Below are 24,294 nucleotides of genomic sequence, written 5' to 3'. Positions count from 1 at the left end.
GAGCTAATCTATGTGTGTCTGCGGGGCTGCGTGTCGTTGTTATGCACAGTTTGGTGGCTGCAGCGCAGCCGACATATCAGCGTGTCAGATTATAGCAGACACTGTTCCGGATTCAGCTCATTATTTCCCATCGGCCTCTAACTCTCATACCCACTGTTTGTTATGGAGGAAGCAGCCGTGGGGGGCGTGGCCCGGGTGTAACCACCGTGGCGTTTGCGGTGTTCTGTCAAAAAAAAAACGGGTTTTCGTTTTTACCTGGGCAGGTGGGTACTGACCCTCCTTAATCTACTCATGCAGGTATTTAGGTGAGACTGATGTTACAGTTTCCTATACTGTGATCTTTGGGGATTGTGTTTTCTAAGAAACGTTTTATTTAACGATAAAACCAAATAAACAGTTAAGCTAAAGCTTTACGTGTACTTGGACTGAATGTGTCGTCTGCGCATGTGTTTGTTTTGCGAACGTAAATGAGCGTTAGACTGCGTTTTGGCTGTGGAGCTCTTCTTTCCTACTTGACCATAAACGCCCCGTAAGTCAACGCGGTTCCGTCACTCCGCTCAGGCCTGTGATTGGCTAACAAAGCGATCCTCGGGGTTTCGATTGGTTGCGAAACGAAGCCGTGAAACGGGAAGCTGAAACCGAGCCGACCAGCGAAGCTTCATCCGTGGTTCTCCGTCCTCCGAGCCCAGAAACCCGCACACGCCCGCTCCGCCGCCCGAGGCCGCGATGGGGTGCTTCTTCTCCAAGAAATCCAAAAGAAAGTCGCCGGAAAAAGAGGAACGGGCACCGACGACAACCACCGTCGAAACTACGACGACGAGCAACGCGGTTCCCCTTGGCAACAACGCGGAGGAGGCACCGAAGCAGTACAGCTGGGACCGGAGGGAGAAGGTAAGGAGCACCGGCTCACCTCAGCTTCTCAGCTCACCTGAACACACCTTTACCTGTGTGCTGCAGGAGGATGCAGGAAACGCTCCCGGGCGCGGTGATTTCAGGTTCCGTCGACATTTACAAAGAAACCAGCCCATAAAAGCACATAAATACATATTAGAAGCAAATTAAGACTTTATTTATCCCAGAAGATCCGCTTACAGCGGCCAGAATATTAAAGAAAGCCTGCTCAAAGTGTAGCAGCTCAGTGAGAGCTCTGTAGATATGAAAGCTTAAAAGGAACTCTCTAAGTACAAATCTGAATTTTAAAAAAGCATACAAATAAATATATCACAAAATATAATGAATTAAATCAATAGAAAGATAAAATTCTTTCTAAAAAGCTAGATAGGAAGCCATGATGAGGCTTTATAAAATAAATAAGTCATTTAAAGTACACAGAACAGGCTGAAGCTCCAGCTTAGACAGCCGTTTTAGGCCAAAACCCAAAAAAATACCCGTAACATCAAGTAAGTGGATCACAGTAAGATTTATCCCAAAGCAGCAGCTGATAACGAAAAGCTCTATCAGGTAAAAATGCTCTGAACAGCTCAGTTAAACAGAAGACATCAAGTTAAATGAAGGCACTCAGTAAATAAAAACTTAAATACAGTAAAATGCTCCATAAACAGCTGAATATCATATAATGAAGAGGCTCTATGAAGTCACTCAAACTCAATAAGAAAACTAAAACCATTTTATATTCTAACTGTGGGCCCAGCATTGAACCCTGTGGGACCCGGTTATTGATTCGTCCCTGTAACGCCACGACTGTGGCGCTCCATTAATAATCAGCGATCGGTAGATGATGACAAAGATGTTTTTAGCCATTGACCCTGTTCTTCTGTCCTTGTGTTGGTGTGTAAACACGTTTCCTGAGAGAGTCTGAAGGTCATCAGACGCCGTCTACCGGCCACATACTCAGCTTCACGTGTTAACTGCGAGCTGAGGAGCGAGTTAAGATGGCGAGGCTCGTTATCAGCCGACAGCACCCCCACCCCTTCCACCACGCAGCCAGCATTATCTCATTATCAGATTTACTACCAAACACCATGTGGTTTACCGTGCACCAGGGAGGCAGCAACTCTCAGGATGTCGCACCTTTAAAAGTGACAAACCAAACTATCCACCGCACCGCAGACCCCCTTTTACACAGCTGCAGTGGGGCATAACACACATTCTTTATTGATGTGGCACTGTCGTCAGAGGCATACAGAAATCTGAATGTTTGCAGCAACAGGTCTAAAGACCTACATGCAGGACTTTTGGGACTATATGATTTAAAAAAATTAAGATTACAGCCGTCATTCTTTGTGTGCATTTATCAGTGGAGTTCAAACACGCACTCTAGAAGCTGTTACAGGTTCATGTCCCACAGCCTCCAGTTTGTCAGTCAGCACAGTTTATTGTCCTACAGACATCTGTCTGTAGTTTCTAAAAATGCTCGGTGTAACTGCAGCCTACGGGCTCCCGGAGTCCCGGACATCAAATATTTGAATCCTTCTCGGTGTCGATGTGTAGCTGAGGATCAGCACTTTCTCACAGCGAGTATTTATTTTACCTTTATTTTACCAGGCAAATCCCACTGAGATTTAAAATCTCTTTTACCTGGCCAGGACTAGCAGCAATGTAGAGAGTTACATAAAAACAGACACGTACACCAGCAGTTTACATAGAAGTGAATTAAAATGGTTAGACTTGAAATCTGTATTTATCCAAAATCAATTAAAACACTTACAACCAGACATCTGTGTATCAAAGTCTTTAACATGGTCTTAAAAACATTTAATGAGACCGGCTCCTTCAGGTTTAGATCCATTTGTAATTTATTCCATGCAGATGGAGCAGCAAACTGTCCGGACTTTAGGTACTGCCAATAAGAAGTAATCCTGGGAAAGCTGCTGAAAACTTGGCATATCTCAGCATGGTGTGCAGTGTGTCTTTAAAAATCTGTTAAAACTGGACACGTGGAGAACAAAAGAAGCGTGAGACCTAAAAAGCTACGGCAGGTAAACAATGTCTGAAAGTCACGTCCTTAAGAAACAACCAAATCCACCAGAGACCTGACACAGGACCTGAGAGATGCATCTGGACCTTCTACTGTTCACTGAAGCCTCATCAGAAATGGTCTCAGTGGAAGGGCGGCTGTCCAGTTGAGGTGGTTAGGTTAACTGGTGACCCTAAATTGCCCACAGGTGTGAATGGTTGTCTGTCTCTCTGTGTTAGCCCTATGACAGGCTGGTAACCTGTCCAGGTGTATCCTGCCTCTGGCAGCTGGCATAGGCTCCCTGTGACCGAGTTGGATAAGTGGAAGAAGATGGATGGATGGATGGATGGATGGATGGATGAATTAAAAAAAAAATGCATCTGTGCATCTCTGAGCGTAAACAGTGGTTTGAATCCTGTCCTCTGTCTTTGCATAGGTGGACCCTAAGGACTACATGCTGACCGGCCTCAAAGATGTGACGGTGGGCCGTCTGCCTGGCAAACTGAACGGCCAACAGTTCGTCATCCAGGAGTGCGAGAACTGCAACATCTACGTGTTCGACCACTCGGCGACCATCACCATCGATGACTGTGTCAACTGCCGCATCGTTCTGGGACCTGTCAAAGGCAGCGTGTTTTTCAGGGACTGCAAAGACATCAAGTGCGTGGTGGCCTGTCAGCAGTTTCGCACACGGGACTGTAAAAAGATGGAGGTGTTCTTGTGCTGCGCCACCCAGCCCATCATCGAGTCATCCACGGGAATGAAATTCGGCTGCTTCCAGTACTACTACCCCGACCTGGCCTTCCACTTTAAGGATGCTGGGCTGAGCATCTTCAACAACAACTGGAGCAACATCCACGACTTCACGCCCGTGTCCGGGGAGAACAACTGGGGCCTGCTGCCAGAGGATTCGGCAGTTCTGGATTTTGTTCCGGTGCCGGATCCCGAGTCTGAGTTCAAGTCGGTTCGGGTCTTGGGCGACCCCGAGCGAAGCATCGTGCCTCTGACAAAAGGCGGGAGGCGCAAGGACAGCGAGGAGTCCTGCCTCTTTGTCTTCTTCGCTGGAGAGTACACCACCGCAAACGCCCGCAAGCTGATTGATGAGGTGAGTCTTTGAGCGTGCTCACTGACAGATCTTTGAAAGCTCCACGACTCACTGCGAACTTTAAACTGTCTCCCCGTCTGATGTGCTCAGGCGACCGCAAAAGGCTTCGTGCTGATCCAGACCAAAGAAGTCTCGATGCGGCCTGAAGATGTGAAGAGAGTGTTTCAGAATAATGCAGATGATCTCACTGAGTGGATCACCAAAGGTACCCAAAACACACACACACACACACACACACACACACACACACACACACACACACACACACACACACACACTGTATCGGCAGCCATATATAATATTTGTTTTCATTCCTTCTTTAGATATTTTACGGAATTTTTCTTGGACAACAGAAAAAACGCTGGTCCTGTTAAATAAATGTGATTGAAATGAAAATGTACCTCAGCTCAGCTCGCTTCTTCCTGAAGTTTTCCAGAAGATTAAATCACGATAAAAACGTGCTGCGCTGCCAGTTTTTCCACTGCTGATCATAGATCATATAAAAGATGGACATAGCTTCAATGATGCCACCTGCTGGTTTTGGACCGCATATTTTAAAGCCTAAGTTTTAGTGTTTGGCTGCTGCCATGTTGGTTTTTTTGTTTCTAGAAGTGACCATATTCATACAAGAGGGTGGAGTTATCAGCTAATGCTAGCTCACCTGGTTATCAGTCTGCATCCACAGACTGTTTGGGACCAACACACACACACACACACACACACACACATTGGAGTACTGAAGGATTGTGACTCTCATATTTTACCACCACAGGTCCCGTCATTGCCCTCGAGCTGAATGGTGACGGAGTCGTTGAAGCCTGCAAGAACATCACCAGTGAAGTGTTCAGCGGGACCAAGGTGAGCGCGCCATGTTTCAGGCTGATTATTATGAGTTCACGCAGAAACTCTGTCCAAATGTGAACGTGTCTCTTTTTCCCTGCAGGTTTTTGTGTCTGAGAACAAAAACACGTCATCTCGAGACGTCGACAACTTCTTCAACTTTGCTGACATGCAGATGGGCTTGTAGATGGTTTGAGCTGATTCCACCCTCGACGCCATCCAGCTCAGACCGAACTTATCGATTTGCCTCGTTTTGTACTGAAAAAATAAGAGCGGCTAAAATGTAAAGAAATGTCTGATAAAGTCTGTGATAGAAAGACGGGGCTCGCCCTTTAGCCGCTCAGTGCTGTGAATATTGATGCTCTTATGAATGTATCTGGTAATCATGTTGCTTCATCGCACTGTGAATGTAGCTCCATGCTGTAAACGTTTCATTTTTATTTAAAGCTTTGCTGAATGAGTGAAATAGGCCTACTGGAAAAATATGAGCACAAGGATGTCTGAGGGAGTGTTTTATATGAAAAATCCCATTTTTATTTCCGATGAGGATTTATTTGTGTGTGTGGTTTAGATAACGGTCTCTGCTCTCTTTAAATGTGCATATTTGGAACATGCTGTGTATCTGATGATAATCGTTAGGCCAAAGCTGGACTGTGAGAGCGATCGATCAATCGATCAAATGTGTGAACAGTGGCTGTGTTTCTGATGTAAGCACCTCGTAATCATTTTTTTTAAAAATTTGTAATAACTGTTTTATACATGATGTTTTTGTATAGAAACAAATTAATAGTTTAAATCCTGATATCTGGTCAAAGATCAATTATCTGTTACGTCCTTTTGTACTCCAAGAATTAAATGACTGAAAGATAAAGCTGCATGAAAATGAGTTTCAGGCCGAGCCGACAAAAAAAAACGATGATCTGGATACGAGAGACGAGTCAGCAGCACGAACTCTGTGGTCAACTTTTACACAAACAGGGCGTAATGTCAGAAAGAAGAAGGGAAGCTCTCAGCTTCCTCTTTGGAAGTTCAGCACGAAAAGCTTCTAAAGATCACTTTAAAGCCTTCAGAGGTCATGATCAGCTCTCACTCAGTAGGTGTTTAACAGGAAGATCGCTCACGTGCTCCCTTCCTCGCCGACTCCAGCCTTTTGTACTTGTGCACGCAGTTTCTGTCGTTTGTTGTTTCTACACTTAAATGTCTTTATAAAGTCCCATTAAAGGCTGAAGGATCTGTTTGTAGTCTTTGTGCTTTTGCAGATTTGGCTTTGAGCGTTTTCCTGCGGTCGGGTGAATTTTTCCATTTCTGGTGGAAATGTGAGGAAAACAGCATAACTGAGGCTGTCAGTAACTTCCTGCTGAGTCACATCTCAGTTCTCTTTTTCTCACTCCAGATGTGAGTGTAAGGAAGTCAAAGGTCAGCGTGATATCTTGTTTGACCTGCATTAATGAGCACGTGATTCTCAATTATTCACCTGGATCTCCCGTCTCTATCCGCTCTGATGTGCTTCAGTAAGATTCCTCATGTTTGAAACTTTCTGCACACTCACAGGACACTTTATTAGGTACACCTTGCTAGTACTGGGTTGGACCCAGTTTCTCCTCCAGAGCTGCTTTAATTCTTCATGGCTCCGATTCAGCAAGCTGCTGGAAATCTCAGAGATTTTGGTCCATGACGACGTGACAGAATCACAGCTGCTGCAGGCTGAGACGGTGCAGAGCGGGGATGGTGGATATACTGAAGATGGAGCTGCCAGGTGGGAGGAAAAGAGGAAGAGCTCAGAGGAGGTTCATGGATGTAGTGAAGGAGGACATGCAGAGGGTTGAAGTGACAGAGAAGGATGCTGGGATACGGTGAGGTGGAGGCAGATGATCCGCTGTGGCGCCCCCTAAAGGGAGCAGCCGACCGAGGAAGAAGATCTTGAGAGTCGCTGTGTTTTGTTTTGCTGGCGGTGTGTAGTTCACACTCCCCCCACTTGGTGGCGGTAATGCACCACCTGCCACCGATAACATGAAAGGAGCAGGAGGCGGGCCGCGGCCGGCGGGGTTTAGGACCCGGCGGGCCGCGCGGTACAATAGGTCCGTTGTGGCGTGTTGGTGATCGGACGGAGCGCCGGATGCTCCTGCTGTGGCTCTGGGACACAAAACACCGAGTCTCTAAGGACTGCGTGGGCCTCCGTGGGAGCGGACTGGGTCGAGCAGCGGCGCACGGACTGCAGGTATGACGGGAGAAACGTGAACGGTACACTCGCGTGTTCAGTCCGAGCTCCGGGACCGGCCCTGGACGTCCCCTCCGGGCCTGGGCCTGCTCTTTCTCCGGGACAGCTGCTGCTGTTGCTTTGCCCCGTAAATGTCCGCGGCTGCTGGGTTCGGTGTTTCAGAAGCTCCCGGTTCTTATTCGTGAGTAATGAGCCCGGTGGAGGCGCACAAACACCCGCAGCAGCGACTCTGAGGAAGTGACATGTTTGTATGACGGAGGCGCCCGTGCTTGATTTCCGAGCACGCGGGCCTTTTACAGTTTGGCGCCAACTCTTTACCAAGGTGTGTGAAAGGCTTACTTACAGGTGAGCAAAGAAACAGCGCAAACCAGGAGTTGGAAGAAAGGTAAACATTGTGGCAACCTCTTCTCATTGTTTCCTGTCAGATGCGCGTTTTTAATAACCTGACGTCATATCCGTGCAGCCCCCCCCCCACCAGGTTATAGGTGTCAGGTGGAGAACACCTGTCACAGCCTATTATCGAATAACGAGACCGTTCACGCACTATAATCTCTTTGGACAGCCACCACACACACTGTATATAAAAGATGGAGGGGGCCACTGTGACATCACACATTGGTCAGTTTAAAGTTTTGGCTGCTGGTCTCAGCTTTATTCTGGAGCCAGACGGGACCGTATTTGGACCGCAGACCGATACTATATTTAAGTAAACCTGCACGCTTTGTGATGACGAGCAGGGGGCGACGCTTCATTTACACCCCTCAGCTGCCGCACTCTGACTTCAGTAAACAGTTTCCTGAAGTCCTGTTAAATAAAACATAGTTTATTTTGTAAATTCTGGTCATCGTTAGGGTCAGAAAGGAGAATTATCCACGCATGCTCATTGGCTTGTGGCCGGTGTCAGTTTCTCCTTTCATCCACTTCACAGTTGTGAAATAGCAATGTCCAAAACACTCAAGGCTTAGTAACGGGACTTTACTAACTGATGGGTGATGGCACGTCCATCTTCTATATGCAGTCTGCGGTTGGGATGAGAGGGTGGAGGGCAAACAGGAACGTCATACCCCCCCCCCCCCCCCCCCCCCCCCTCAGCTTTTATCAAGGGGGGAATTAGCTACAGATTAAAGCAGTTTCTGTATCAGGCTGTAAACATGTTGATTTCTGCTGGAAAGCTTTAACATGGGAGACTATGGCGACTGACTCACTGTGGTGCCTCTGCTGGTCAGCAGAGGATCTGCAGCTTTGGTGCTTCACCTTCTTGTCTTTAGCCCACGGAGACTGTGATGCTTGCAATCCACCTGTCCTGCTTGGTGATATAATCCCTGAAGGTTTACCCATAATGCACTTTGTGAAGTTTCCTCCAGTGAATGATCAGAAACCGATTAAACATGCAGGTACCGACGCTGGTTTCTGCTGCTTCACGTCAACGACATCAGACTGCATCACGCTACAGCTGCTCAGTTTGTGCTGAACAAAAACCAGATTTTGGGTTTAGATTGTGAAATGAGAACTTCCTATGTGTATCTCGTATACTTCTGAAGCTTTGAGAGTTCAAAATGCTGGAAAAAAGTCGAGTGTAAAGTCACAAATTAGGACTCAAAATGCCATCTTTACTTGGAGACTGAGGATTTAAAAGTTTCTGCTCTGCTTTTAGTTGTCAGAAAGAACCTGCAGTTATATTTAGTGACCGCTTCAATCACTGTAAGTCGTCACGAGCTGAGCGTGAGGTTTTTTTTTGTTTTTTTACTGAGGCGAGGAGCTGGGTTCGTGGCTCCTCCTTCTGTCCTCATGGGGAATGTGAGGCACAGCCTGCCTGTAAAAACGGTGCTCTGACCTCTTTAATTACCCATTTATTGACACAAATATGCTATAAAAATATACCATATGAGGTAGTTTATATCTGAAATATGTAATTGTTCACAAAAGCTGCTGGAAAGATAACATTTAAGATGTTTTAGACCAAATCTTTTTAAAGAGCCACTTTGTGGTGTGTGTGTGAACGGTCAGTAAACCTGTCTGTGGGACAGCTCACTCCTTCACAGATGGAGAAAACAAAAACTAGTAAAACCAGTCATATGTAATGATAAAGCATTTAAAACAAATGAACGACAGTTAAAATAAAGATACAATAAAAAGACAAACACCATGAAATTGATGTACATCAATAAATTTTAATCAGTATGTAAAAATAATCTTTAAGGCAAAAGTTAGTTTGTAATTTATTTGATTTATTTCTGATTTGCAGATATGAAATACAGCAGTTAATGTCCAACAGAAGAATCTACTAGCATGCTTTTCACTGTGAAATTTACAGTGAGTACAAATTTCTTCTTTGTGTTCACAAACTTCTGATTTCCTACAACCTTTAAATGATCAATATTTTAATCTCTTCTTCTTCTGCAGGATGTTACAGGATGAAACGTCTCCGGTCCTCCAGCAGCAGTGACAGTTCAGACAATGAGAGTGAGTCAAGCTCATCGGTGCAGCTTCCCCAAAGCCTTTACTGTGCAAAGAGCCTCCACGCGCCCCGAGCCTCCACACGCCCCATTTACTTAACACTCAGAACATCCGAACACGTCATGGAAAGGAGACATTTAGTCCAAATGGCCCAGGTGACGACACAGGTTTCTGTGTAATGCCAACTGAGCTCTCTCTCTCTTATCAGTTAACATGTGGAGCAGTGCTACATAACATCAAACAGCCTAACTAAAACATTGTGACAGCACTGTTTAGGTTTTATCCAAATTCTGTAAAAAAACTCAGCTTGTCCAAAACCTTTCTAATAAAATGATAAACCAAAAATCATCGAGTCAGACTCCCAACGGTGCCGCGACATCATCATAAACTGTGAGCTGTCAGGTGATGACCCAATGCTACCCTTACTGATGGCATCACTTCGCCCCCTAGTGGTGGCAGGTTTCACACAAGAACTCCAAAAATGCTGTTGCATCCACAGTTCCACTGCTCACGGCGTCTGATTGGTCCGTTCAGGACTGTTGTTTCCTCGCGTGCATTTCTGGTTACTTCTGCTGCCGTTTTTTCAAATCAACTGATGAGAATGGATCAGAGTGAGAAGCTCCACCTACACCTGGTGTTTTGGATGTGGCATTGCACAGCAGAACAGGCACACCACGCACAGGTATAAGGCCTAGTTTATGGGCGCCGTTGTTGCTCCCAGCAGAGCTCGATATTTGCAATTTGATGCAGGGACGAAGATGAGGTGTACCATCATGTCGATCTTTACTGGGATTCCCAGATTATTCAACAACCAATGCAACCACCATAAACTAAGATTAAATGCCAGCATTGGCGTTGGGCAACGCGTGGGCTGCATCGCGGCTCAACAAAGAAGTATAAATTAAGTAAAAGTTGAATAATACACAGCGACTTTTTGAAGTAAAATAACGTAATAAATTCAATAAAACAAATGTCAGATGACATTAAAGCGGTTCGCTATAACAGAACACAATTCTAAGAGATTATTTATGAAGAGCTTTCACAGACGAGCCGTCACAAAGTGCTGAACAGTAAAACACAATAAACTAAATAAGAAAACAAAATGCTGAAACACAAAATTGAGTTAAAAACGGGAAACCGTTCCAGTCAAGAACAGGCCTCAGAAGGAGTCCACAGAGTCAGCTAAACGTAGTGGGAGTGGGAGACGGTGCCACAGGCTGCAGGGCTCTGAACCCCTGAGCCTTTATTCTCATACGAGGACCAGCCAATAGAAGGAATTGTTATTCTTGTTGCTGACTGCTGAGGGACACAACATTTAGTGATCTAATGGGCGTCTCCAGCTCAGGGTCCTGAAACAGTCACATGGTGCAGCTGCTGGGCAAAACCAAAACTATGTTCCTGTGGATGTTCCCTGAGTGACACATAACCCACCCAAACTGTGTTTCATTTAGTTCTGCAGCTTTTATTCAAACTCTTCATCCTTTTAGGTCCATCGACCTCTTTCTGCTCCTCCAACAAATATGGCAGTATACCTGGAACGCCGGCCTCCAACCCGAAGAAGCCGGCCGAGGTGAGTTTCCATCCTCGCCGTCAGACTCTGCTGAGTGTTGGTTAATGTCAGGATGGCATCTGACTACCTGTGTATGTCTCCCCTCCCTCGCAGGTGTTTAGGAAAGACCTGATCAGTGCCATGAAGCTGCCTGACTCCCACCACGTCTCCCCAGAGGACTACTACCTGCTGGCAGACACCTGGAAGCAGGAGTGGGAGAAAGGAGTCCAGGTACTGGCGAGTCCGGACACCATCCCGGAGCCGTCCGCCAGGTGAGTCTGACCGTCTCCCACAGGTCTAAATGTGGCACCTTATTCTCAGGAGAGTTTGAATACATAAGCATGCTCATCAGGGTTGAGTTGTTGCTTGTTTCTAAGGCAATGCAACCACAGCAGCAAGTTTACAAAATGAATGACCTGTAGCTGAGTGGATGACCACGTGTTAGACTGACTCAGCCTTAGAGATCAGTCACTTGGGAGGAGCTCAGAGGAGAGGTGCTGTTCCACCACATCAATAGGAACCAGTTGAGGTGTTTCCCACTGGGAGGAGGTCCTGGGCAGACCCAGGAGACGCTGGAGGGACTTTCTGTTGGCTAGATTGGGAACGCCACAGTGGCCCCCAGAAGAGGAGGAGGAGGAGGCTGGGGAGAGGGAGGACTGGGAGCCTCTGCTTACACAGGATTTAAACTTCTGTGTTAAATCCTGTGTTCGTACGGGTGCTGGAAATCCTTGAAAATTCTTGGATTTTAATATTATCCTTTCAAGGTTTGAAAAGTGTTTGAATTTTGGACAAAGTGTTTGAAACTGCTTGAAATTGTAACCGCTTATAAAAAACAATCTGATTGAATAGTTCATTTATGAAACGGAGAAATGAAATGAGTCGGAAAGTGTAAAATGAAAATCTCTCCACCTGGGCTGCATGTGACCCCGCCCCTCCCCCAAAGCCTGAGAGTCACCATTTTAATGAGTGTTCGCCAAGTAAATACAGGGCCGATACTGATACAGATACTATTAATATATATGAAGAATTTTCATGAAGTTTGTGATCTATATATATATATATATATATATATATATATATATATATATATATATAAAAATATATATATATATAAAAATATAATAGATTTATATATATAGATATATGATGTTGGTGTGCAGGCTGTGATCAGCTGACCTGCTGCTCTGAGGTTTACTGCTCTGTGTGGATGAACTGAACTCACAAAGATGTAACCCAGTATTCATCTACGGCAAATTAAATAAAGCCTTTTTTTTTTTCCCCATCCATCCATTCACTTCTGCTCATCCTGTTCAGGGTCACGGGAGCCTATCCCAGCTGTCATAGTGCGAGAGGCAGGGTATACCCTGAACAGGTCGCCAGCCTGTCGCAGGGCCAACACAGAAAGACAAACAACCTTTCACACTCACACCTATGGGCAATTTAGTGTAGCCAATTAACCTAACCCCAGTAAGTGCATGTCTTTGGACTGTGGGAGGAAACCCACACAAGCACAGGGAGAACATACTCCAAACTCCACACAGAGAGAGGGAGAGGCCTGGGCCAAGGTGGAATCGAACCCAGACCTTTCAGATGCTGTGAGGCAGCAGTGCTAACCACTGCGCTACCGTGCTACCTTTTTTTTTTTTTTTTCTTTTTTCTTTCTTTCCATTTTCCAATTCCGGAAATTACTTTCGGCACAACACTGCCATATCTCCAACAGTCCCCGATGACATCAGAAAAGTCACAAAATTTGTTGCTAGTTGCAACAAATTTAGTGTTGGGGGGGGGGGCTGAAAAGGCCTAGTAATAAAGTCACTAACTTGGCAACACTGGCTGCCGGTGTTGCAAACAAAAACTGACTGCAGCTTCTACCATGTGACAGAAATGTTCTTCATGACTCCAAATGAGTTGATATCATTCATAAGAGATGATGTCTGAGATATGTTTGACAGATTATAGGTCAAAAAAGTTATTTACAACAATATAAATAATTTTTTTGGCAAATACTGGAAATCACTTTTTGGCACAAGACCGGCTGTTCAGATGACAAATCACTCCACTGCCACTGTGTACAGAGTGGCGGTGTGTACATTTTGCGTACATGCAGTGCAGTACAATGTTTTAACAGATAAGAGAGTATGTTTGATACCAAGATTTCCAGAATTTTTCAACACCACGATGTGTTTTTAATACTTCCTATGACATTAAAATACCAAAGAACCAGGAGAAATTAAATGTCATGAAAAAAGATAAAAATTTTCTTTGTACACTTTTGGGGGGGGGGGGTCTGAAAAAGAGTACTCTTTGTACACTTTGGAAAATAGTGATAATTGGGAATGACCCCTTAATGTCCTGGAAAATCTAAAAAATTTACTGTGAAAGTGCTTAAAAAGTGCTTGAATTTGATCCTGATCTTCAGCTGGTTTCTCTCATCTTATTCAGTGCAGGAGTAATCAGCACAGCTTTGACCATTAAATGTGTCTTTGTTAGCTGGGTTACGATCAGTACAATTATTTCCTTTTCCTACCAGTTGCTTAACTCCTCAGAGAGTTTGACAGGTCTGCTGTGTTTCCTGTGTTCAGAGTAATCACAGAGAAGCCAAAGGAAGTGCTTTACACCCACCAGAGGAAGTACATCCAGTGCTCGAGCCAGGAGTCCACGGAGCCGGGCTGCGTGAGCATCAAAGAGCTGGCTGAGGCCATGTGCCGCTACGATCTGGATGACATGGACCTCCACTGGCTGCAAGCGCTCAACCGGGAGCTCGACCGCATGGGTAAGACCGGCACCGTAATGACGTTCAGCGATGTTGAACGGTGCATCCGCTGAAACCTTAAATCCAAACTAAGATGGAGGAGTTCCTCCTGTCTGTTTTCAGCCATTCATTTTTATATTTTAATGATCTGTTTGAGGCTGATTAGCATTTGATCATTTTCCACCAATGAAAAGAAGAACGGGACCCCTCCTGCATCGACCGATGGCAAATAAATGAAGGATAACATGCAACTGAAGTCTCATGGCTTTGTTTTACTGGCTTCATTATTTTTAAAATAATCTGATTTAATATAATTGAGTATTTTAGATTTTTGAATATTAATATTTAATTAAATATTTGGCTGTATTTTCACAATTGGTTAAAGCTGGAAATAAAAACCTTTAATCTGTTCATTGTAAATGACATATTGTGTCCACCTGCAGTATCTGTATCGCCCACCAGGGGGAGCTGTCCGCCCTCTGAATATCTCCAGACGTCTGTATTTTATTGCTTGGTTGTCTGAGTGAGGGTGTTGTCCCGCCCTGTCTCCCAGGCTTGGAGCCGATGGGTGAGCTGACGATGGAGCGAGCCATGGAGGCCCTGGAGAGGCATTGCCACGACAACATGAACCACGCCATCGAGACGGTGGAGGGTCTGGGGATCGAATACGACGAGGACGTCATCTGCGACGTGTGCCGCTCCCCAGACAGCGAGGAAGGGAACGACATGGTGTTCTGTGACAAGTGCAACATCTGTGTGCACCAGGTACACAACATCTGTCTGCTGCATGGTGAAGCTCAGCATGCTCGGGAGACCTTCTCCTGATCTTCAGCCCTGACCTCAGCCTGTGTGGGCAGCAGAGCTGTTGCTTGTTCTTAAATAGACAAAACTTGTTCTGCTTGGATGACTTTTTTTTTTTTTCGTGGTGTTTTTGAAGCATTTTCAGATTCTGTTGATGGATGTTCTGGTTACACATGAGCTTACTGTACGTTCTTTGTGCCTGCTGCGCTCTCCACAGGCCTGCTACGGCATTGTAAAGGTGCCTGTTGGGAACTGGCTGTGTCGGACGTGCGTCCTCGGCATCGACCCGCAGTGTCTTCTGTGTCCACAGAAGGGCGGTGCCATGAAGGCGACGCGAGCCGGCACCAAGTGGGCCCATGTGAGCTGTGCCCTGTGGATCCCAGAGGTAAATAACGCTGCTGGATGGAATACAGGATGATGAACAAACAGCTCCCAGTGTGATTTTTCAAGAGGTTTAATGTGTAGTAAAAATACTTAGGCAAGTTTAACACATCTGCACAAATGCATCAGCTGAGTCGTGCCTACTTCAGTCAGAGGTGTTACACGTCATCCAGATCTATAAAGAAAAGGCTAAAAGTGCAGCAGCAACACTGGTGATGTAAATGGAGCAATGCTGCAGAAAATCATGTGAATTATCACATAAATCTATTGACATTAGATCTCAGTGCTGCTGTTCTAATGTCACCCATTGAAGCTCTGAGCCAGTGAAACCGTGCATTCATGAGGTAACTCCTATGAGGAGGTCAGACTTCACACGGCCCCCTCACAGCATCTGCTAAGATGGTACCGTCAGCAGCTGAGCTGCCGGGTTCTGGAGCAGAGATACTGAAGGCTGAAAGGTGTTTGAAGTCCTGTAGCTAACTGATCTGATCAGAAAAACAAACCTAAATCAGTAACAGCCTTAGCAGATAAACTGAAGCCCCATGCACCAAAACACTGCGGAGCATATTTCTCCCATATCAGCTTCTCCTCCTGTTAAATCCAGGATTTAATTTAAAAAGCTTCTCAAAGTCCCAAATAATCAGACACATAGTACCTTATTATCCTAACAGTGGAGTATTTAAAGGTCGAATGGAGGCAGAGCCTTCGTCTGCAGACTGAATCATCTGTGCCACAAAGTTTATTTCAAAGCTTCGTTCACACTAAAGTCGGGTTATCAGAGCCTGACGGGGATTATTGCTTTGGTTTGTGGATTTATTTTATTAAAGATTAATTTTTTTATAAAGACAATTAAAAGGTTTCCTTCTATAAACTGTGTCTGAGTAAACCTTTTATAAAGGACCACTTACACAGAAATTATTAATAACAACAATCTAATATGATGATGTTCTGTGAAACTACCTGAATCCTCTGTTTGGGCTTCATCTCCTTATTTTTCTTCCCCTCATCGTGCAGGTGAGCATTGCCTGTCCTGAGAGGATGGAGCCCATCACCAAAGTCTCCCACATCCCCCCCAGCCGCTGGTCTCTGATCTGCAGTCTGTGTAAACTGAAGACAGGTGCGTGCATCCAGGTGAGTTAGACTTTCCGTTTTATCTCCATTTCATACCACCGTCATGCATTCCACATTATTTTAGACAAATGGCCGCTCTGCAGATGACCTGATCAGAGCTTCTGCAGCAGGAACTCTGTTAGCCACGGTTCACTGCAGAACATCACAAAGCAGGTTAGAAGAGGAAATTACAGAGCCTGCAATGCTAAAACAGACATATTTCCACATAACTTCCACATGAAAAGTTGTAAAGACATTCTTGGTTGGAAACATTTTTATTATTAAAATCATCACAGCACCACTGAAGGGTTAAGTTGCTCTGTAGTTGGTTTAAGCTGCTGTGGTAACTCGATTATTGTCCATGTCACTCATTTCCTTCTGCACAGTGTTCGGTAAAGAACTGCACCACCCCCTTCCATGTGACATGTGCCTTCAAGCACAGCCTGGAGATGAAGACCATCCTGGATGAAGGGGACGAAGTTAAGTTCAAGTCTTACTGCCTCAAGCACAGCCAGCCTAAAGCCGGGGAGGCCCTGAGCCCGGCTCGATCCAAAGCCCCCGGAGAGGCGGGGAAGGTGGGCCAGCGTGCTCAGAGGCTGCAGGAGCTGGAGGAGGAGTTCTACACTCTGATCCAGCCGGAGGAGCTGGCTCAGGACCTCGGGCTCTCCCAGCACCTGGTGGACTTCATCTACCAGTACTGGAAGCTGAAGAGGAAAAGCAACTTTAACAAAGCTCTGCTGCCCCCTAAAGAGGAGGAGGAGAACCTGGTGCTGCAGCCGCAGGAGGACAGCATCCACACTCGCATGCGCATGTTCATGCACCTGAGGCAGGATCTGGAGAGGGTGGGTGCTCCTTCATGCTGCAGTGCTGAGTCCAGATCTTCATTCTGTGTGTGTGTGTGTGTGTGTGTGTGTGTGTGTGTGTGTGTGTGTGTGTGTGTGTGTGTGTGTGTGTGTGTGTGTAAAACTGTATTTTATAAGGTTACATTTATAGGGCCTGTATTAGAATTAATATTTTATTTCTGATCAGTTTGGGCTGACTTGGCTGGTCGGTTTGTGTGACCCTCACACTTCGTACCAGATTTTATCTTCCAGCTAATTTCCATGTACAGTTCCTGAGCAGGTACACACAATATTAGATACATTGTTACTGATTCCAGCTTTAGGTTTGTTATTCTGATCAGATCAGTTTGTAGAAACTGTTTCTGAGGAGTCTTTGAGCAGTGAACTCACTGTCAGTAAATTAATCCAACAGACTGAGTGTGTCCTGCTGTCTTTACCATCGTGACGTATTTCCGTCGCTGTGCAGGTGAGGAACTTGTGTTACATGGTGAGTCGGCGGGAGAAGCTGAAGCTGTTGCAGAGTAAAGCTCAGGAGCAAATGTTCAACCTGCACGTGAAGCTCATGAACCAAGAGGTGTCTGCTGGTGAGCACAAGCAGCACGATCTCAGTGCTTTTCCTGTTTTTCTCTCTTTGTCTTTATGTAACAGGGTCGGGGCGTGCTAATGGACTTCAGTGTAAAAATGGAAGATGCAAACATGCTGGGTTTGGGCAAAACTTTACATCCTGAGCCTTCAAAGTGGGACTCTGAGTTTTTCCAGTATTTATTCCCATGACTGACAGCACAGCCCCCTCTGTGCTCTTTCATAAATTCAGTTAACCGCAGAAAGTAAATTTTACCCTAATATTAGTAAATTAATTTTACAGTGTTGGATAATTTTTTAACACAACTTTTAAAGGTTAACTGAAAGCTCTGAGTCAGCCTGAGATACCGTACTTTTGTTGAGGTTCTTGCAGTGAATCATGAGAAACAAAGATCCCGGGGACCTGTGCTGGTTTCTGCTGCTCTGCCTCATCAGACGGCTGCAGCTCGTTCAGACTCTGATGGATCCTCACACTGATGCTCAGAGGACAAAAATTAGATTTTGTCTTTAGACTCTTACAGTGTAAAATTGGTTTGGCCTAAATGCGTTTTCCATATGGATATCTGCTGTACGTATCAAGTTACGAGGGCTCAAAAATGTAAATGAAGCTCAGCCCAAACAAAGGTAAAATCATTGTTTGTGCTACATGCCAGAAAAAAGTTAGAGAACACTTGCCTAAGTGGAAGATGGGTAAGGTTTGTTTAAACTGAATGAAGCTTCTCTGATGAAGTGTACAAATAAAATATGGAGCTGGAAATTAAAATTTAATTAAAAAATGAACTTTCGTTTTCTTGAAGGTCTTCCTGCATCGTTCGCGGTGGAGAACACTCTGTTTCGGCCTCCTCCAAGGATTACCCTAAAGCTGAAAATGCCCAAAGCTTCAGGTCTTGGAAATGGAAATCCCAGTTCAAAGTCTGGGAGTGGGCCGCTGTGCCCGGACAATAGTGGGAACGTCGGTGAACATGCTGGTGAGGGGGCGGGTCAGGGGAAGCCACAGTTGCACAGCCGCAGTCTCAGAGAGGAGCGCTCAAACAGCCGACCGTCTTCCAAGAGCCACCCGAGCAGCACGCCGCCACCCGTTAAACTGAGCGGCAAACCTCTAACGCTGCACGCCGCTCTGCACGGCCAGTCGTCCAACGGGAACGGCAAACTGGACCAAGACAGAGCGTGCGTGGCCAAATCTAACGGTCTGCTCGAGAAGGCCGTGGCTCAGAGGGACAGTTCGTGCCAGACGCCCGCTGACCGGCATGCTGCGAGCGACAAGAGCAGCTTTCGCAAGTCTGCCATGGAGCACTTTGGCAGGTCCTTCAAAGAGGCCACCATTAACCTGGTCCGGACCACAGAGGACCTGCGGGCGTCTGACAAACTGTCCCGAAAGAGCACAGCCAAGGAGAGGCTGTGGGCCAAACCTGCGTCAGAGCACAAAGTGAAGAGCATGCGATCGTATCAGGACAGCGACGGTTACTGCCCCGACCTCGAGCTCAGCGACTCGGAGCCGGAGGCCAAAGGTCAGCACAGGCGGCAGCTCGGGCTGCCGGACGCTCCGAGGAAAGGGAAGCAGTCGCTGGGCTCCAGACACTCCATGCAGAGGTGACGGCTGTTTGTGTACTGCGCTCGCTCCTCGCCCTTCAGTTTGGGCCAACACTTCAAACACATCAGGGAGCAGAACACGCCGCAGGCATGACGGTGCTGTTTACACGCAGACGCGGGAGCGGCGTGAAGGCGGTCTGCTCGTTAAGTGCTGACGTATTGACCGTGTTTCCCGTTCGAGCGTCTCCTGCGTTGGATGAAGTTCTCGTCTTTTTAACGTGCTGCAGAGTTTTGTCTCTTCGTCAGCTTTTTATCAGCGGGATTCACGTGCAGCACGTCTTTAAGCTGATATTTAAAAACTCGGTGTACCTACAGCCCACTGAGACACCAGATATCCGAATCACTCCGTGTGGACAGTTTTGGTCCTTTTTCAGCGTCCTCTTCCCGTCTCGTCCTCCTGAGACCTTAGGCCCTCTGCAGTGGTCGCAAAAAAGTTACACTTAAAGATAGTTTTGTTTTGTTTTTCCCTTGATGGTGTTTGTCTCCGCCCATCAGGGACCCTCAAGATGAGCTCTTATTCAAAGCTGAAAGAATTTGGACCATTTTTAACTCTGAGTTTGATTTTTGGGAAGTGAAGGAGGAATTGGACCTGGAAACGGTCAGTGATGTCAGACTTAACGAGCAGATTGCTGTGAAGAAGACAACAGGATTCATGAAGAAGCAGCGCCCGATGCTTCGAGGGGAACAAATGTCGTCAGAGATTCTCGTGTTTGTCTTTATTTGTGGCTGTAGTTCGCACAGATGAGTCGTGTTCCTCAAACACAGGTTTGATTTGCCTAAAACTGCTGTACAAATGTTCAATTAGGGATGTAAATACTGTGCGGCTGAACCACAGATGCTCCAGTTTATCAGCACTTCAGTGTCAGTGTGGACACACCAGGTGAGCTCTGCTCCTCGTCTCCTCCGTCACACTGAGCTGCTGTGGCTCTTTTACGTTTCTAAAAACACGAATGCCTTTTGTGTGTAGGAACTCTCCACGCACTCTTTAGTTTAGCTGGTTACAGGATGTGAAACAGGAAGATATAGAAAAACATTCCACGGTGCGTCCTTTAGCAACACAAACTGAACCTGGAGTCACGGAAAGCAAAGAAATCCAAGGTCTTCAGTCATCACGATCAGCCTTCATCATCATGGACTTTTATTGTGAAATCGAGCGGTGAGAGCTGCAGAGTTGCAGCTGTTGTTTTGCTGCTCAGTCCAGAAAAAATGTTATTTGGCAGAGCTCCTCTGTTAAAGTGGACCTCTTCTGCTTCTCCTTATCTCCTGTCATATTTCTGCTGTTCCTGTGCTGATGTTAGTATTATCTGATAACGAGGTCAGTGTGTGTGCAGTCATCCCTGTGAGCCAAGCTCCAGCTGCTCTCAACACTCAGTTTATCTCAGTTCTTTCTACTCGTGGACCTCCGTGAGGTCACAAAGAGCAGCTAGAAGCCCTGCCCACCTGGAGATAAAAACCGTTAAAGAGGGGCAGCCAATCAGGAGAAACTAAAAGGGGAGAAGCTAAATGGCTTGTTTCAGTCAGCGGGGCCGGTGTGAGAGAAACGGGGATCGTTTAAATTGTTCAGAGCTGCGAGGAGCCCGATTCTGTTATTCTTTGTAGAAAGTGGCGTTTAAACCTCGTGTTTGACCTTCCTTTAATTTGAACATCATGAAAACACATTTAGGGCTCGACTGACCACACTCAGGTTAGAAGCTAATCATTAGTGAGTAAACTACTACTCAGTAGTTACTAAAATTTCCAATGTCAGTGTGAGTGATGTGCAGCTCCTCTGCAGATGCCTCTGAGTGGATTTAAAAACAGCGACACGCCAGCTTGTTTCGTTTTGAGGAAGAGGGTTAGGGCGGGGAGCGGGCACAGACTCCTGCCTGTTCACTGCCAACTGACCGTCTGTTCTCCGAGTGTTGGTTGAAAAATCCACTGCCAGTCGAAACTTTGGACTGATGCTGAAGTTTGAAGACGTTGCCTTGCTATCTTTCAGATGTCCTCGTTGGACTTTCCAGCAAGAGTGAGTTGGTGCTTCTTTTAATGACTTAAGAATGAGAGCCTCTGTGAGGCTACCTCAGACTGGTGGCCTTTCACTCTGAAGCCTGTTATCCTGCAGAGCTAACCATCAACACTGGAACATCAGGGCAGAGAGGCAGTTAGAAAGTTCATGCAGAAACGTGTCTGCGTTCCTACGGTCTCTGCACGTCGACGCTGTGCGGCTGTGTGATTGCAGCTCCTTTGCGAGTTGACGCTCAGATTTCGTTTTATTTTAAAGACACATTTGCTTTATTGCATCAATTGAATCCATATTCTTTAGAAATGACAGTTTGAATGGAACTTTATTCTTCATGAGAACATCACCAGCCATCAGCCCGAGGAGCCGTTCTTGCCATCATACTGCGATTGGAATTTAAAATGAGTTTCTTTTTTGGGAGGAGCTGCAGAATAAAGAAACCTGAGAGCCGGATCCTCTTATTTCTTTTTCTTTTTTTTTATACAGATGCCAAGTTTGTGCTTTCAATTGATACCTTAATTTTCTTACCTCATTTTACACAGCTCTTTTCTTATTTAACACAAAAAGCTTTTCACGTGCCTCTTTGTTCAATGTCTCAACACAAACATAAAAACGAATCAGGTCTGATGCGTCACGCCTGATATTTGGTGGGACATGCATCGTTTTCCAGTTCCAGCTCTGGACTGTTGTGTGATTTTAAAGGAGACGCTGTTCAAACTAAAGGACTTTTCAGCTGTGGGAAGAAAAACCCGATTTAACCCTGACTTGTAGCTCTGACCAGGAGGAGGGATGTTCACACCAGCGGATGCAGCTTCTCTTTGAGCTGCTGGAGGAAACACTACGTGATTAAAAAAAATAAAAATCAGAAACCTCTGACCTTCATCACTTGTCAGTTTGACACCTTTTTGTGTTAGTGATGCTGTGCGACCAGCAGACTGCACATTTTGACACTAACATGTTGGAAAAGAGAAGCTATGGATGTATTTTCATGTTTGTTCCTCGTTTGGAAAGTTCATTTTTAAATAAAGTCTTTAAACAAAAGTCTGTGTGGGTTGAATCGACTGCAGGCCGCGCTGATGTGAAGAGGCTGATTGGTTTTAGAAATGATTGTGGAAAAGTTAAAATGGTTTTCCCTTTATGTGAGAGAAATTTGACAGCAGCTGTATTTAAGCCAGATTTAGGGCACAGCGGAGCAGGAAGCCATGAAGGCGGCTCTGGAAGCAGTTTTTCTGGTTGGCTGTTTCAGAGTTTGACCAGATGGAGAAGCTGAGATAGACCAAATAATCTCCAGCTCAGCCTGAGCACTTCCATCCCAGGAAGCTGAAAGATCAAACACATGTCATTTCTAAATGTTTCTAGATTTGATCATTTCTATTTATTAGCGCCACCTTTAGCTTCAGCTGTTCTTCCTCCACATGTGATCCACATAAACAAGCCCGTCCCACCATCAACATTCATGTAGAACAGTAAAACACAAGCAAAATTCATAATATTCCCACATATTTTTTCAAAGTATCTAATTATTCCAGTGAACACTTCCACATCAAGCCTGGAAGCAGATGGACCTCAGCAGCAGAAGACCACACAGGGTGCCTCTCCTGTCAGCTGAGAACAGGAAACAGGCTAAAGTTCACACAGGCTCACCAACACTGGACCACAGAAGACTGAAAAACACTTCCTGGTCTGAGGAGTCTCAGTTTCTGCTGCATTCAGATGGTGGGGTCAGAATTTGGTGTAAACAGCATGACAGAATGGATCCATCCTGCCTTGGATCAGCAGGTTCGATCCAGGTTCTCAGCAGCTGTGTGATGCTGTCAGTCTCTGAGCAGCTCTGAAGGACAAAGGGTCCTGCCTGCTATAGCAACGTGTACCTGATGAAGTGTCCAGTGTGTGCAAGTAAACCATATTTGCAGAGCATGTATCCCCTCTCCACCCTGCCTCCTTTTATTTTTGTGACTGTCCAGTTCATCTGCAGAGAATTTACATTACAGTGCACCACCTATGCATGCACCACAGGCAGGAGTACAAGAGGACTGACTTCTGCCTGCCGCAGCGCAGTTTATGCTTGCTGACGTAGGATGATGTAAATTTCATCATCAGGTGATGAGCACGAGGCTCCATGTGATGTACACAGTGAACCAAACGTAGACTACAAAAACACGGACATCTGGGTTTAAGGCTTCTGGGCCTTAAACCTTCTTTAATGGCCATCAGAGGGCAATAGCTGTGGTTGCATAAAGACTTGCAGTCTTATAGAAGTCAACAGGGAAATGACCTCTGCAAACACAGTCACTCATCTCGGGTCAAACTGAACAAGACTTTGAGTCCATTTTGTAAATTTTGGTTAATATTTGAGTTAGAAACGAGAGTTATCCAGGAAACTTCAATGTTAATGAATAATCTTTTAACTGACAAGTCATTGTCAGGGAACCTACGCCAGGATCCTGTTTGTGGACTTCAGCTCTGCCTTCAACACCATCATCCCTGATCTCCTCCAAGAAAAGCTGTCCCAGATGAACGTGCCTGATCCCATCTGCAGGTGGATCACTGACTTCCTGACGAACAGGAAGCAGCACGTGAGGCTGGGGAAGAATGTCTCGGACTCCCGGACCATCAGCACTGGCACTCCTCAGGGCTGTGTCCTCTCTCCTCTGCTCTTCTCCCTGTATACCAACTGCTGCACCTCTGACCACCAGTCTGTCAAGCTTATTAAGTTTGCAGACGACATGACTCTCATCGGACTCATCTCAGACGGGGACGAGTCGGCCTACAGGATGGAGGTCAAACGTCTGGCGTCCTGGTGCAGCCACAATAACCTGGTACTGAACGCCCAGAAGACAGTGGAGATTATAGTGGACTTTAGGAAGCACACAGCCCCTCTACCCTCCATCATCCTGACTGACACCCCCATCACCACAGTGGACTCTTCTCGCTTCCTGGGAACTACCATCACCCAGGACCTCAAGTGGGAGCCCACCATCACCTCTGTCATCAAAAAGGCCCAGCAGAGGATGTACTTCCTGCGGCAGTTGAAGAAATTCAACTTGCCAGCAAGGACCATGGTGCAGTTCTATACTGCCATCATTGAGTCCATCCTCACCTCCTCCATCACTGTGTGGTACGCTGGAGCCACCACTAGGGACAAACAGAG

General features: G+C 46.0%; 2 protein-coding genes across 2 annotated transcripts; both read left to right on the top strand.

Moving 5' to 3' along the window:
- The first annotated feature begins 369 nt into the window (after nucleotides 1-369).
- rp2 (RP2 activator of ARL3 GTPase) lies at nucleotides 370-6,095 on the top strand. Its single transcript, XM_030727989.1, has 5 exons — nucleotides 370-891; nucleotides 3,354-4,022; nucleotides 4,113-4,227; nucleotides 4,795-4,880; nucleotides 4,966-6,095. Exons 1-5 carry the CDS (start codon nucleotides 727-729, stop codon nucleotides 5,047-5,049), a joined length of 1,119 nt encoding a protein of 372 aa, XP_030583849.1. The 5' UTR covers nucleotides 370-726; the 3' UTR covers nucleotides 5,050-6,095.
- An 808-nt stretch (nucleotides 6,096-6,903) lies between these two features.
- On the top strand, nucleotides 6,904-22,188 carry jade3 (jade family PHD finger 3). Its single transcript, XM_030727751.1, has 12 exons — nucleotides 6,904-7,080; nucleotides 9,326-9,393; nucleotides 9,484-9,543; nucleotides 11,025-11,107; nucleotides 11,201-11,358; nucleotides 13,669-13,859; nucleotides 14,392-14,603; nucleotides 14,857-15,024; nucleotides 16,035-16,151; nucleotides 16,517-16,972; nucleotides 17,439-17,556; nucleotides 18,352-22,188. The coding sequence occupies exons 3-12, from the start codon at nucleotides 9,495-9,497 to the stop codon at nucleotides 19,146-19,148; spliced, it is 2,349 nt and encodes a 782-aa protein (XP_030583611.1). The 5' UTR covers nucleotides 6,904-7,080; nucleotides 9,326-9,393; nucleotides 9,484-9,494; the 3' UTR covers nucleotides 19,149-22,188.
- The last annotated feature ends 2,106 nt before the right edge of the window (nucleotides 22,189-24,294 follow it).

This window comes from Archocentrus centrarchus, chromosome 4 (assembly GCF_007364275.1).
Source record: "Archocentrus centrarchus isolate MPI-CPG fArcCen1 chromosome 4, fArcCen1, whole genome shotgun sequence".
Classification (NCBI taxonomy): domain Eukaryota; kingdom Metazoa; phylum Chordata; class Actinopteri; order Cichliformes; family Cichlidae; genus Archocentrus; species Archocentrus centrarchus.
This window is presented reverse-complemented; position numbering and strand designations above follow the sequence as displayed.